General features: G+C 47.3%; 1 protein-coding gene across 1 annotated transcript in view; it reads right to left on the bottom strand.

Annotated features, from left to right (window-relative positions):
• Window positions 1-14,973, bottom strand: part of celf5a (cugbp, Elav-like family member 5a) — a gene marked incomplete at its 5' end in the record, with an annotated part of 313,555 nt that overhangs the window by 125,203 nt on the left and 173,379 nt on the right. Inside the window, one exon of the mRNA XM_080770760.1 lies at window positions 8,279-8,327. Coding sequence (XP_080626886.1) covers window positions 8,279-8,327 — 49 coding nt within the window. The remainder of the gene's footprint in view (window positions 1-8,278; window positions 8,328-14,973) is intronic.

The following is a 14,973-nucleotide window of genomic DNA, read 5'->3' as shown; positions in this document are numbered from 1 at the left end:
TGTATTCAGAGAACCCTACTGTATTCAGAGAACCCTACTGTATTCAGAGAACCCTACTGTATTCAGAGAACCACCAGCGTGATCCGCCCATTTTTCACTGACTCCACATAACGTGCACAGCCTCAGCACACTGACTCTGACCCGACGCAGCAACAACTCTCTGGAAACCCTTTTATCATCTCTGTCCACATCTTCTCCCCCCCCCCCCATACACACACACACGCACACATCCCACTCTCCTAATACAAAAACATCTGCTTGTTGCTGTGATGGCACATTTAAGAGCTTAAAGGGCCCAGTGGAGTGAACAGCCTGTGTGTTTAGCAAGAGTTTTTTCGTGTGGTGTCGGAGCACCAAGAGGGCTTTGGAGACGATCAGAGCTATATAGTGAGCTAGGAGAGTTTGGACGCGCGGTGCCCCCTGATGCTGCCCCGGACCGTCGTATTAGCTCTGCCCTGATCCACACGCAACCCCTGAACGCGTGCTCCTCCACTCTGTACTACCAGCACCGTCTCCATTTGTGCCCAGTCAAGCACATTGTGTCCAGTAATCTCCAGGTTTTCTTTTCTCAAAGAGAAAAGATATACTACTATATACTGTAGTAGGGCCCCTGTCACCCCTGGCCACTCACTTTGGTTTGAGCTGTGTTTCCTCTACAACCCCCCCCCCCCCTCTCTCTCTCTCTCTCTCTCTCTCTCTCGTTCATCCTCTGTCTTTGCCTCAGCCTCTTTGGGACCCCCCCCCCTCCCTCCCTTATTTTCTTTCAGTTTGCTTTCAATTCTCTCAGAGGAAACTCTCTCCGCTCCTCTCTCCATCCATCTTGTCTCTCTATTTCTTCCTTGAACATCCATCCCCAGCCCAACCCCACCCATGCACCCACCCACCCACCACCCCTCATTCATTCTTCCTCCTTCCTCTCCTCTTTTTCTGGGGGAAGATCAGTGGAGCTTAGAGGCCTTCCTGCCTGCTTCATTACTGGGCCGCCGTGAGGAAGAACACTGATGTTTAATACATGGCCTGTGTTGTCTCTTCCACCAGATAAATTCATCATCAAACCCTGAGCCACAGAACAGCAATGGAGCATGTAGCCCCTGTGCTCTCTCAAACTAGTATTCTCTTTTATCCACCCCCCCCCCCCCCCTCTGCTCTCTCCATTACGTCTAGTGCCCCCCCCCCCCCCCCCCTCTCTTTTCCGTCACATTCCAGTGGGCTGGAGCAAAACCTTTTCATTGTCCTTCAGATGGAGTAAACACACAAACAGAAACCCAACCCAACGCTCCTGCTTGGTGTTGAACACAAAACACTGCCACTGAAAGGAAAATTGACCTATTCCATCCATTTAGCGTGTGTGTGCGCGTGCGTGCATGCGTGTGCGTGTGTGTGCAATCATGCATCGGCAGTGAGAATGTACAAATATTCCCGTATCATTTCATTCATGTTCAATCTCTGTGATAGTCCAAGACATCTTTACATCTTTGACAGCTTAATACACCAGATGTTGTTGTGGTCGATGAAGAGTCTGCATTGGCCTTAGCCTAATAGAGGAAGCCTTTATGACCAAAGTCATTCAATACCAGCCACTCCTATACATACCATCTCAGAGCTAGGGTATAGATTTGTTTTCATATATTTGGCAGCCTATTGGACATACCCACAGAGGGTTTCAACATCTTTGGATGAACCAAAAAGGAGGCAAAAAGGCTGGCAAAGTATTATGCTATCTCATAATGCCGCCATATGGCAGAGATGCTGTTACTTTTACCCATGGAGTACTGGGTGACATGCGTATTGTATCATGAAGACATATGCCATGATTTTGTGAATGTATAACCTTTACTGCACCTATAATATTTGTGTCCCTGTATGTTTCTGCTTCATGTGGACACAGGTTAAAGCGTGCGTGCGTGTGTGCGTGTGTACTGTGTGCATGCATGCGAGCACGTGTGGGCATGGGTATGGCTTATATGCGCATGCACGTGCGTGTGTGTGTGTGTGTGTGTGTGTGTGTGTGTGTGTGTGTGTGTTTGCCTGTTTGTCCTTTCTGGGCGTGGGCGTGTGTGTGTGGGCGGCAGAGCGAGCTGGGCTCTATAAATGCCAAACAAGCTGCCTCCACAGTGGGCAGAGTGGGTCTGGCCGTGCCAAGGCAGGCCCACCAGGCACCAACAGGGCCCCAGCTGACAGATACGTCTGCTCGTCAGGTCTGTCTGTTCCCTGTCTCTCTCTCTCTCTCTCTCTCTCTGGAGCAGCTCTCTGGGCTCATGGCATGTTGGGCTGACACACACACACACACACACGCGCGCGCGCACACACACACACACACACACACACACACACACACATCCAGCAACACATTGGGTCCAAGGGTTTTTTCTTTTCTATGAGCAGGGGGTTTGAGCAGAGCCATGGGACGACATGGAGATGAAGTCTGAGATGCCGCCGTACGGCGGAATGGAAATAAAATATACTGTATGCCGTCGCTGTGGGGCAGAAACCTCTTATCTCCATATTTTAACTGTGTGTGTCTACCCGACAGAGACCATATGAGGATATATAGAAATATGCTTCCTGTATTTTGAACGAAAGACAATAAAAAAGGGGTAACGAGAACAGGGATGCAGGTGTTGGGACTTCGCCATGCCTTCGGTATAGAAATAGGGGTTTATGGGCAGAAATCAAAGCCATTTGGAGCCGAATCATCCCCCTCTGTAAGGACTCCCACCGGTCCTCCAGAGAGGAGACGACAAACAGCCCTTCAAAAAAGAAGAGAAAAGAAATGACAGCAGCAGTCAGTGCCAGTCATCAGCGCCACGTATGAAGGAAAATCAATCTTATTTCATATCAGAGGAGCTGTGAGGGGACGAGAGTGGCAGGGAGCTATCACGCTCCCCCTTCCTCCCTCCCTGACTGTGGTCCTCTAAGCGCTTGTTGCCATGTTCGCTTATTATAGGCGAATTGTTAAGTGGCAATTCCACATTTTCTTCCAAAGTATAGGCTATTTGGCCAAAATTGCATCCTCGCGCATTGTGAGCTTGTATAGCTGATTCATATACAGTATTGTCAGTATTAGGGATGATCCCAATACACTTTCTTCATTTCCATTATATAATAATAATAAATAAATGAAAAAGATCTTATTTTGAAGTCCACTGACCGTTTATAGCTATCTAGCTATATAACTTGTGCATTATTTACCTGCCATAGTGTCCACCGTTTACCCCTGTGTTGTGTTGCCATAGTGTCCACCGTTTACCCCTGTGTTGTGTTGCCATAGTGTCCACCGTTTACCCCTGTGTTGTGTGGTTCCATTGGCATAATCTGTATACGATACAGTATCGGGACATCTCTAGTCCGTATAGGTTTAAAGTGGCTCATATAAGTGGCCTATAACAGTGGCTTCTTGGGCTTGTTTTCCTACACCTGGTTGCTTATTTCTCTCACAAAATCACATGGTGAACGAGTGGGCCCATGCAGAAGCACTCAGCCTCTCCTGTGGAACGGAGGAGGACATGCGAGGAGCTGTCGTTCTCCTAGATTAGGGAGGTGATTGGCCATTAATATTCATTTCACAGCGTGTCTTTGTTAGGCTTGCAGCGGGGGCTGACATGAGTGTGTTTGGTTTTGTTTTACACTACTGTTCACCCCCCCCCCCCCCCCCCCATGTACTGTACTGTATATATGTGCTGTTTTATTTACTCTAAGGCTTATGCTTTCAGGGGCGCTCTGGTTGGAGCTATTACCTTACAGGTAAACGCACGCAAATTAGCAACCATTATCAGTTAAACGATTAAAACGGGCCGTTGATGCCGATAAGCTATGAAGACAACCAACAAATTCCTGTTTTGGCTGGGATTTGTTACCCCTTTTTCTGCTCAAAATGAGACAAAATCCGGTCTTTGGAAGTTTATTATTCCCTGTTCTTACATCGCGTGAACCAAAACAACTGGCACTGGCCTCACGATCCCGCCTAGTGTAACGGGAGGTAACGTGTTAATATAAAAAAACACACACACATAAAACAGTTAGAATTTGGAGATAGGAGGTTTCTCCCCGACAGCAGCGATATATGGGGAATGCTTTGAGTTTGAACGTGCTTGATCTCAAGTTCTCCTGTAATCTGAATTAGCAGAGACGGTACTGAAGGAGTGGGTCTGTGAATAACCAGGGCGGACGGTATTGAAGGAGTCAGTCTGTGAATAACCAGGCCGGACGGTATTGAAGGAGTGGGTCTGTGAATAACCAGGGCGGGCGGTATTGAAGGAGTGGGTCTGTGAATAACCAGGGCGGGCGGTATTGAAGGAGTGGGTCTGTGAATAACCAGGCCGGACGGTATTGAAGGAGTGGGTCTGTGAATAACCAGGGCGGGCGGTATTGAAGGAGTGCAGTCTGTGAATAACCAGGGCGGCGGTATTGAAGGAGTGGGTCTGTGAATAACCAGGGCGGGCGGTATTGAAGGAGTGCAGTCTGTGAATAACCAGGGCGGACGGTATTGAAGGAGTGGGTCTGTGAATAACCAGGCCGGACGGTATTGAAGGAGTGGGTCTGTGAATAACCAGGCCGGACGGTATTGAAGGAGTCAGTCTGTGAATAACCAGGGCGGACGGTATTGAAGGAGTGGGTCTGTGAATAACCAGGCCGGACGGTATTGAAGGAGTCAGTCTGTGAATAACCAGGGCGGACGGTATTGAAGGAGTGCAGTCTGTGAATAACCAGGGCGGACGGTATTGAAGGAGTGCAGTCTGTGAATAACCAGGGCGGACGGTATTGAAGGAGTGCAGTCTGTGAATAACCAGGGCGGACGGTATTGAAGAGTGCAGTCTGTGAATAACCAGGGCGGACGGTATTGAAGGAGTGCAGTCTGTGAATAACCAGGGCGGACGGTATTGAAGGAGTGCGAGAGTCTTAATAAGCACAGTTAGAGTGCCAGGCGGCCCCTGGAGGAGTTGAGGGTCCAGCAGGTTTAAAAAAAAAGGTCTTTCCCTAATGGATGGCAGCTTTGACACAGGTGGTCTGACCTGTCCTCCCCATAATGAGATTAAGGGACTAATTAGCACGTGTGTGCCTATGTGTGCATGTGCATACACGCGTGTGTGTGTGTGTGTGTGCCTCTCATCAGACTTCTGCCCAGGAGAGGGCGACCGGGCTGGGCTGTGGGCAGTGGTGGAAAGTAACTAAAGTACTTAAGTATTTTTTTTTTAAATTGGACATCGTGCATAATAACTTACTTTTGCTACTTTAAGTACATTTCGATGCCATTACTCTTGTACTTTTACTCAAGGACTTTTACTATATTGCAGTATTGGTACTTTTCCCAGCGCTGGGCTGTTGCTCCTTCCCATGGTGCCTCTCTCTCCCTCCGCTGCACCCACAGTCTAATTAACCACCTGCAGCATCTCAGCACTTGTGGAAAGAAACTAAGTACAATTTTGAGGTATTTGTACTTTACTTGAGTATTTCCAATTTCCAGTAATTTTACTCCATTACATCTCAGAGGAAAACATTGTAATTTTACTCTAACGCCATTTCAAACTCATCTGGCAGTCTACAGAACAAACTCACATGTCTCAATATTCCCTTCATGGCGTACTTTCTCGACGGAGTGATTAGAACTGCACGGGACCCTATAGCCGTTTGACACACAAAATCAAGTTCTTTTCATATTCAACCGCACATATACAGGTAGCAGGCAGATTTGTGGGCTACTAAAATGAGGCCATGGATCAGCATCCAGTAGCACGGTGTGTGAGCAGGCTCAGCAGCTTAGCAATTTAAGCCCTGTATATTTCGTTGTACAACGGCCAATAGCCAATCTAACGATTGGCTAGTATTATGCTATCTTTTGATAAGTTTTGACTTTTGACATGCCCAAAATTGGGTCACCAGGTTTAGCATGCTTAGGAGCTGTAGGAGGGTTTGCAGGTTAAGAGAAGGAAAACTTTGATATTCATCAACCACCATCAGAGACAGAACACAGGACAGCTCAAATGGAACCTGGATGAACCTTCAGGGCCCATCTTGTGCACATGTACAGTATGCTTGTTGTACACCCAGCATATGACTTGATATGACACATGATCATGATGCGCAGCTAGTTCAGGCAGACAACTCAAGAGAGTGGGCCTACCTGTTCAGGTGACTATGCACTATGCACTCCTTGCTTGATCAGAGCGGCTATTTAAACTTCTCTGCCTACCTGCTCATAATTCTCTCCTGCTGTGCTGATGTGCGTCGCTACTGCCTCCCTGCCTCCCTTGCTACCCTCTGCTCATGAAGTTTTGCAAATCCCACCATCGCCCCAGCATCCACCTGTAGGCTCGTGTTTCTGGATCCCCTTGAGGTCTTATTCATTCCCTGTAATACTATTTGGCCTATAACTTAACTAAAATGTACATACAATTTACAATTTAGACATTTGGCAGACACTCTTAATCCAGAGCGATTTACAGTAAGCAAGAACAAAAACACGGTAATACATCAAAAACACTACAGGGAATGAATAGAGACAGAGCCCTGCTGCCAAACTATGCTTCATATATCTATGCTCAATTATGCTCAATAAATATAAATTCATTCTAAGAGTTGTCTGATAGAACTAAGGAAACGGGAGACCGGGCCCGGGGAGAAATGTAGTTTCACTTTTAGTTAAACACGGAAGTATAGAACAGGGCAAACGATAGTCTGTCAGTACACAACAATGCTTACCACTCCAGAATGGACAGTGTAAAGGACAGAGGAAACGCAGAGCAGGCCGTGTCCCTTGTCTGCCCCCCCAACCCGTTAAAGTCACCGTGGTGTTTGATTGCCCCTGCGGCGCCGCTCGGAGCTGTTCATTTAGGATGATGTGCAACTCTCAGCTGCTCTCCAGCACTCATTTGCTCCTCAGCGGGGTCCCCGCGGCCGGCCAATAAGGCTACCCCATGCTGACTGCGGTGCCCTGGGAGCTCTAAAACCGGCCACTCACAGCCCAGTAAAGAGACAGTTGAGTGTCATTGTTAATGTGGATGCGCAGCACCACAATGGCAAAATCAATGGCGCTATAGAGGGCATCAATCACGACAGTGCAAGACCCCCCCCCCCCCCCCCCCTCGCTTGTCTTCCCGACGCTGCTATATAAGCTCTGGGTGAACGGTCAAAGAGAGGGATGCTGCTCTGGGATTGGGTCAGAGAGAGAGAGAGTGAGAGAGTGAGTTGGCTGAGAGTGATCTGTCTTGGCCTGCCCCATTCCCTCCATCCATCTCTAGGGGGTTAGGCTGTCCTGTGAAGACTGTGTGCATTGACAGGCGTCCAACAGGGCGCCAGTCCTAATTCAACCCAAAGCACACAGAGGTTTCTAGGTAAAGCCTCAGATGTGGGACGCAGCATCTGGACGCAGTTGGCATCCCCCCCCTCTCTCTCTCTCTCCCTCGCTCCACCCCACTGCCTCTTTCTCACCATTCTCATGCTGTCTCTCCCTCCATCCACCCCCCCACCCACCACGGAGATACGCCAAGGCGAGAACGCTAAGGTGCTCCTCTTTTTAAAAAACCCACACTAAAATAGGCTGTTTAAAATAGAGCAGCGCTGCCACTCAACTCCTCACACTGACAGACAGAGACAGGCACGCAGTGGAAAATAAATAAATAGATAAATAAATCAAACCCAAGCCAGCAGCCAGCCAGGGTTCATTGCATGCTCGACTTGAAGGGCTGTTTCCTCATCACATTAACATATATGCAGATCGGCAGCGAGTTAAATGAAAGCCTCCCAAAAACAGGGGAGATCAAAGGAGACAGAATTAAGGCCAAGTAATGAGGATCTTGGCGAGGGGCCCCCGCAAAGTTATTGATTGTTTGGCAAGCTGTGAATACACTCCTCCACCTTCTCCCTCCCACTGTACTGTTTACACTCTTGTTTTGAGGAGACGGAAAGCAGCCAAAGAAATTATTTATTTCTTTTTTGGTGGGGTGGGGTGGGGTGTACAGTATCCACTCTAATCACTTGTTAATTTACAGTGTGATGGTAATGTACTTGGCACGGTGGAGTGAGAAGAGAGATATGGGCAACAGAGAGCATCCTTCTGTCTCTCGTAACCCTGCTGACGGTTGAATCAATTACAAGCAATACACAAAACACAAAAAGGGATGAGAGAGAGAGAGAGAGAGAGAGAGAGACACAGAGAGACACAGAGAGAGACAGAGACAGAGAATAAGGTGAAGAAATGAAGCGTTCATCGTAACGGGTGGAATGGAAAGATGGAAACTTGTGCATGGAGGAAGGGAAGAACAAAGGAAGAGACAACTACCTCCACGACTCTCGCTGTCTGCCGGTTTCACCTGGATGGGGCGAGTCATCTGTGGAGGGGAACAAACAGACACAGAGAGAGGTTAGCATTGTCGCTGTGGCTACACGGCAAAATCATCAGTGTTTAGGGTTGATTCTACAAAATAATGTCTTCTAAGTGAGTACTTCTCAAATGTTTTAGCGCCAAAGACCCACGAAATATTATGTATTATTTGGCCACAGATTATGTTAAGTTTCTGTAAGTGTAGGCCTATAGCAGATCCACAAGTGAGCTTGTAGATCTGCTACTTTTGCTCATTTTGAAACTTTATCCTGAAAAGTAACACGTTTTGGACATGAGGTTTCCAACCGACAGAGACAAAATGTATTTATTTTTCAGCTAATGTCTTAGTTACGCCAACATCGTTGAAGGATGTTGTTCATAGAATAGTTTTTGTTCTTAGAACTATAATGTCATATGCTACCAGAAGTCATACGCTTTCATTCCCACTCCAGCAGAACATTCTGGAATTCAATCAAGGTATGGTAGGAGTTGGGGCGATTGGCAGTGCACAATAAACCGGCATTGGAGCGCAGGCCTATTCCCACAGGACCCCAACATGGAACATTTCCAGTTGATTACTGACTTTGTGTGCCAGTAGGAATGAGGCTACAGCTCCCATTCCTGCTAACCGGCTCTGCACAGACCTCCGCGCTCACGTAATCACTGCCATCGGCCAATGGAGGCAGTCACAATAATCCTCGTCCATACTACTATCGGTCATGCATTTGCGTGTGTGTGTGTTCGCATATTGAACGTTATATATATCGGAGACATCGGACAAGTGGCCCTGTAGATAACGTGTTGCGTGTAGTGTGTGTGCACGTATAAGGCATTTGTGTTTGCGGTTGTGCATGCAGCGCTCGTCTATAAAGCCGCAGCTGTGCAAGGCTGTGTGTGTATATATATATCCTTATGCCTGTGTGTGTGAGCGGCCGAGGCAGGGCCTAATAAAAGTGAATCCAGCCACAGGAGGAGGAGAGAGATCAATGCAGCCCTATTGATCCAGACCCTTGGGCTGGTGGAGAGAGAGAGTGTGTGTGTGTGTGTGTGTGTGTGTGTGTGTGTGTGTGTGTGTGTCTGGCAGGGAAGGATTCTCTGGTTAGGAGGCTCACTCTAATCCACTGGAGCCTGATAAGAATGGCATCGCCTGGATTAGATGCCTCTGTCATCACAGTCTTTGTGTGTGTGTGTCCCAAAAACTCTTTTTCATTATTATTGTTCAGCCTGAGCAGTTTCTTTTTTTTAATCTCTATTTGTTTGAAGTAAAAGTTAGTTATAAGTAGTTTTCTGGCTTTTCATGTTTCCTTTAAACTTAAAACTTGCACGTTTTCCAAGAGAGTCTCTAATTATGTACACACACACACACACACACACACACACACACACACACACACACACACACACACACACACACAGCACAGTGTGACACGCTGTCACGGACAGAAAGTCGTTTTTTACCACTCAGTATGCGTTCCCGCAAAACTTCTGGGTATTACGATGATGTCACACACTATTGTGCCTTGTCTGACGTCCATCTCTCTTTACGCAGGTGTACTGGTTTAAAGTCTGACGTCTATCTCTCTTTACGCAGGTGTACTGGTTTAAAGACTGACGTCTATCTCTCTCTTTACGCAGGTGTACTGGTTTAAAGACTGACATCTATCTCTCTCTTTACGCAGGTGTACTGGTTTAAAGACTGACATCTATCTCTCTCTTTACGCAGGTGTACTGGTTTAAAGACTGACGTCTATCTCTCTCTTTACGCAGGTGTACTGGTTTAAAGACTGACGTCTATCTCTCTCTTTACGCAGGTGTACTGGTTTAAAGACTGACATCTATCTCTCTCTTTACGCAGGTGTACTGGTTTAAAGACTGACGTCTATCTCTCTCTTTACGCAGGTGTACTGGTTTAAAGACTGACGTCTATCTCTCTCTTTACACAGGTGTACTGGTTTAAAGACTGACGTCTATCTCTCTCTTTACGCAGGTGTACTGGTTTAAAGACTGACGTCTATCTCTCTCTTTACGCAGGTGTACTGGTTTAAAGACTGACGTCTATCTCTCTCTTTACGCAGGTGTACTGGTTTAAAGACTGACGTCTATCTCTCTCTTTACGCAGGTGTACTGGTTTAAAGACTGACGTCTATCTCTCTCTTTACGCAGGTGTACTGGTTTAAAGACGGCGAGCAGATCTCTAAGAGGAGTGAACACTACAGGATCAGCCGCGACACCGACGGGACCTGCTCTTTGCACACGGCTGCAGCCTCGCTGGACGACGACGGGAACTACACCAAACCCAACGGTTAGCCAGTTGTTGTTTGTTTTGTTTTAGTTTTTTGTCTTTAAATTGGATAGCACAGTTGAGACACACACACACACACACACACACACACACACACACACACATCTACATACAGTACACAGTACAGCGTACAGGATGAATCACACATCTGATGGAGACAAAAGAGATAAAAGGATGTGTGTAGCCCCAACTTTTATTCATTTAGCCTACTTCCCCTGTCCCCCTTTTCACTTCTTCCCTCTCCCCTCCCTCCTCGCTTCCACATTTCAGTCCAAAACAAATAGCTTTAATAATAACAAAGCAGGCGGAATTTTAATGAAAAAGGGGCCACGAACTGCACCAATTTGTAACAAGATTACTGGAATATACAAAGCAATCTCCTACTGTTCACAGTCCTCTCAGCCATCTGGAGGGCAGATTTAAGATTTATTTATTTTTATTGTTGCTTAAAAACATTTTCCTATTTTCACAGTCACTGGAAACGGCAAAAACAGCATTAGTCCCAGTGTTTGTTATACAGTATGTTTCTATAATATATTACACATTCGATATTTATATTTGTTATATATTATACATTTCCCTCGCCACATTGTATCTCCCTTCTTCCTGTCCAATCCCAGAGCCAGTGCTGAAAAGGTCAGATTTAAAGACAGGGCACTCCAATAAAAGCATGACTTGTTCAAGGAGAAACAGCATAATGGGATTTTAAAATGTCTTAATAACATGCTGATATATGGGGGAGAGGCCCGGGCCCCGATTCATTAAGTGCTAAACGTATCTATTTTCACCTTGAGGAACGGAGTAACCTTCCCGCATGCGAATTATTCCATAAATTTAGCCATCGTAAATAATAACTTGCACTGGCTAAGTCTTTGTGGTAAAATGGGGGAGGATGTTATGCTTTAGGAGGTTGGGGTATTTGGCCCTGTTGTTTCCTGGCTTTCTCTCTCCCCCCCCCCCCTACTCACTCTCTTGAGTGCTTTCTTTTCCCTCTGTCGGTACATGCGCTTGCCTGGCAAAGTAACCCCCGCAGTATGCTAATGTCGCCACGCCACAGGGCGCGCTGCTCCCCGTGCATGTACCCGCGCCGCGGATAGATTACAGAAGTCAACCTCCACGCTATCACGAGCGCAGGTGTTCAAAGCAAAACCTGGGAGATGATGAAATAAATAAATAACAAAGTAGTCAAAAAAAAAAAGCGGTTGCAGAAAATGGGGGTGAAAAAAATATCCCCGGGACAAATCCACAGATAACTTTTCAACCTTTTCCTTATACTCCCCTTCAAATCCAAACACATCGGAGTCTTTTGAAATGTGTCTGTGGCAGGAGAGACAACAGCGAGTCTGAACATCCCATGCTGTTCATCTTGTTATGTTGTTGTTGTTGTTGTGAGGTATACCGGGGATGGGAGAGGAGACCGTTCCATAATGAAATGGTGTATGATCATGGCTGGCTCCTCTGCCGTGCCATAATCTCGGTGCAACGCAGCAGGGGTGTCAGTGTGTGGGAAGCCAGCTCTGCTCTCTCTAAAGCTAGTTACTGCTCAGCCCACAACGTGCCAGCTTAATGGTCCATTTATTTGCCCGAGAGCAATGCATTATGGTCCAGAACATTCCACTATTGATGGCTTTCAGTTTATTTCATTTATCTCAAGCGCGTAGTAGTATAGTAGTGGTGGTGGTGGAGAAATACAGGGCACCTGGGACTGGGCTTTGCTAAAAATGTAGAGCACGCACACGCGCACTCACACACATATACAATCACACACACACACACACACACACACACACACACACACACACACACACACACACAAAGTGACTTAAAAATGGAGAGAGTGAAAACAATAAAATTGATACAGTAGTGGTGTTGGCAAGAAGCCCATTCATTAAGCTGCAGGATTCCTGCAGGACTTGGTTGAACTCTCCCTCTCCTCTGTGGACTCTCTCCCTCTCTCCCTGTCCTCTGTGGACTCTCTCCCTCTCCTCTCTCCCTCTCTCCCTCTCCTCTGTGGACTCTCTCCCTCTCTCCCTCTCCTCTGTGGACTCTCTCCCTCTCTCCCTGTCCTCTGTGGACTCTCTCCCTCTCCTCTCTCCCTCCCTCTCTCCCTCTCCTCTGTGGACTCTCTCCCTCTCTCCCTCTCCTCTGTGGACTCTCTCCCTCTCTCCCTCTCCTCTGAGGACTCTCTCCCTCTCTCCCTGTCCTCTGTGGACTCTCTCCCTCTCCTCTCTCCCTCTCTCCCTCTCCTCTGTGGACTCTCTCCCTCTCTCCCTCTCCTCTGTGGACTCTCTCCCTCTCCTCTGTGGACTCTCTCCCTCTCTCCCTGTCCTCTGTGGACTCTCTCCCTCTCCTCTCTCCCTCTCTCCCTCTCCTCTGTGGACTCTCTCCCTCTCTCCCTCTCCTCTGTGGACTCTCTCCCTCTCTCCCTCTCCTCTGTGGACTCTCTCCCTCTCTCCCTCTCCTCTGTGGACTCTCTCCCTCTCTCCCTGTCCTCTGTGGACTCTTTCCCTGTCCTCTGAGGACTCTCTCCCTCTCTCCCTGTCCTCTGTGGACTCTCTCCCTCTCCTCTGTGGACTCTCTCCCTCTCTCCCTGTCCTCTGTGGACTCTCTCCCTCTCTCCCTCTCCTCTGTGGACTCTCTCCCTCTCTCCCTCTCCTCTGTGGACTCTCTCCCTCTCTCCACCCAGACTGAGCTCTGCACTGCACTGTGACTGAGCTGAGGGGCCGTGTTGCCATGTCTACTTGTTGTAAGCAATGTTGGACGTGTGATTCTGTAAAGTTGCTTGCAAAATATCTGCAGGTTGAATATCGTATCGTATCGTATCGTATCGTATCGTATCGTATCGTATCGTATCGTATCGTATCGTATCGTATCGTATCGTATCGTATCGTATTTTTGGAAGGAGGGGGGGGGGGGTTGTTTCTTGAGGGATTGTTTTCCTACATCCATGGTTGCTTATTTCCCTCACAAAATCCACCAGCTCTGGCTGAGGGGGAGCCCACTCGTTCCTCTGCAGATAGCGCCGTCTAATTGTGACGGTTTTAAATTGAGCCAATAACAGAAGGGACGACCGGGGAGATGGGGCGAGAGAGACAGAGAGAGGGATGAGTAGAGTCATAGAGAGAGGAAAGGAAAATGGGGAATGAAGAGACGAGAGAGAGCGACAGTGTGGGGAAGAGAGAGGGAAAGAGGAAAAGAGAGGATGACGGCAGGCTGCGACTCTTAGATAAGATTGCTTCAGCAGATGAGTGGCATTTCAACTGCCCTGGCTCCACCCTCCTGCCTTTCACATTGAATACCATGCTGAAGGGGCCTTGGCACTGCATATGGGGAACATACACACGCATGCACAAACACACACTCCATTTATATTGCACCTCCACTGCAGATTGAATGTCTGCTTTTGTAGCACATGAGCCAGATGATGTAAAGGTAAAGGTTTAAATGTTCTTGATCCTTATAACTCAAGGAAATTCATTTGACTGCCAAAACAATCTCTTTCTGCAGGCTTATTTGAATCACAAAGACTGGAATTGTGTATCTTGTAGGGCCTCTTGTGATATTTATCCGTCCGTCCGTCCATCCATCCACCATAGTGGTAGTATCAAAACAACAGGGTGGATTGCCGTTGTGTTGTGACTGTGTAACCCAGTGCCACTATTTGGCCAAAGTTTGACAAAAAGACATAGGCCTACCATATTGTAATTGAAACATTTTTTGAAACTCACTGACACATTCATGCTCCCCAGAGGATGGTCTCTACTGAATTTGGAGACTCACATGACCTTTCCACTAGCTCCACGCTAAGGCAAAAAAAAGAAAGTCCAATTGCACGTGGCGCATGGTATCTCAAAATGTAATTGGCAGATTGCCATGAAACCTGCCTAGTGCATTCATGCTCACTGGAAGATGAGACTGTACTATTTCAGTGACCCCATGACCTAAACTCTCTAGCCCCACCCTCAGGCCACAATATCAACTTTCCACACGATATACACTACATACAGTACATAATCAAAATCAGATTCTAGGATGAACCCTAACAGAATACAGATTTTGGCAAACCTATTGCTTTTCCTATAGCACATCTCTTTGGCAAATGTCCAGTTCATGGAGCAGCATGGATCATTCTCACATAGCCAGACGACCTGAGATCTCCACCTATAGGATACATCTGGAGAAATCTATATTCAACGTCCAGTAGCAACTATAGAACAGCTCCACTAATAACGCATACGCACTGCTTTGGAAACCCATATCGTCCCAATATGAAGGAGTGTCAAAATGTCTTTGCATTGTTTCAGATGTATCGATCGGTATGTGGAGATCTACCGACCGACTGTCTTGCCAC

The sequence above is a fragment of the Protomyctophum bolini genome (genome assembly GCF_963924005.1).
Source record: "Protomyctophum bolini genome assembly, chromosome: 8".
NCBI lineage: Eukaryota > Metazoa > Chordata > Actinopteri > Myctophiformes > Myctophidae > Protomyctophum > Protomyctophum bolini.
The sequence above is the reverse complement of the archived record's forward strand: the minus strand, read 5'-3'. Positions and strand labels throughout refer to the sequence as shown.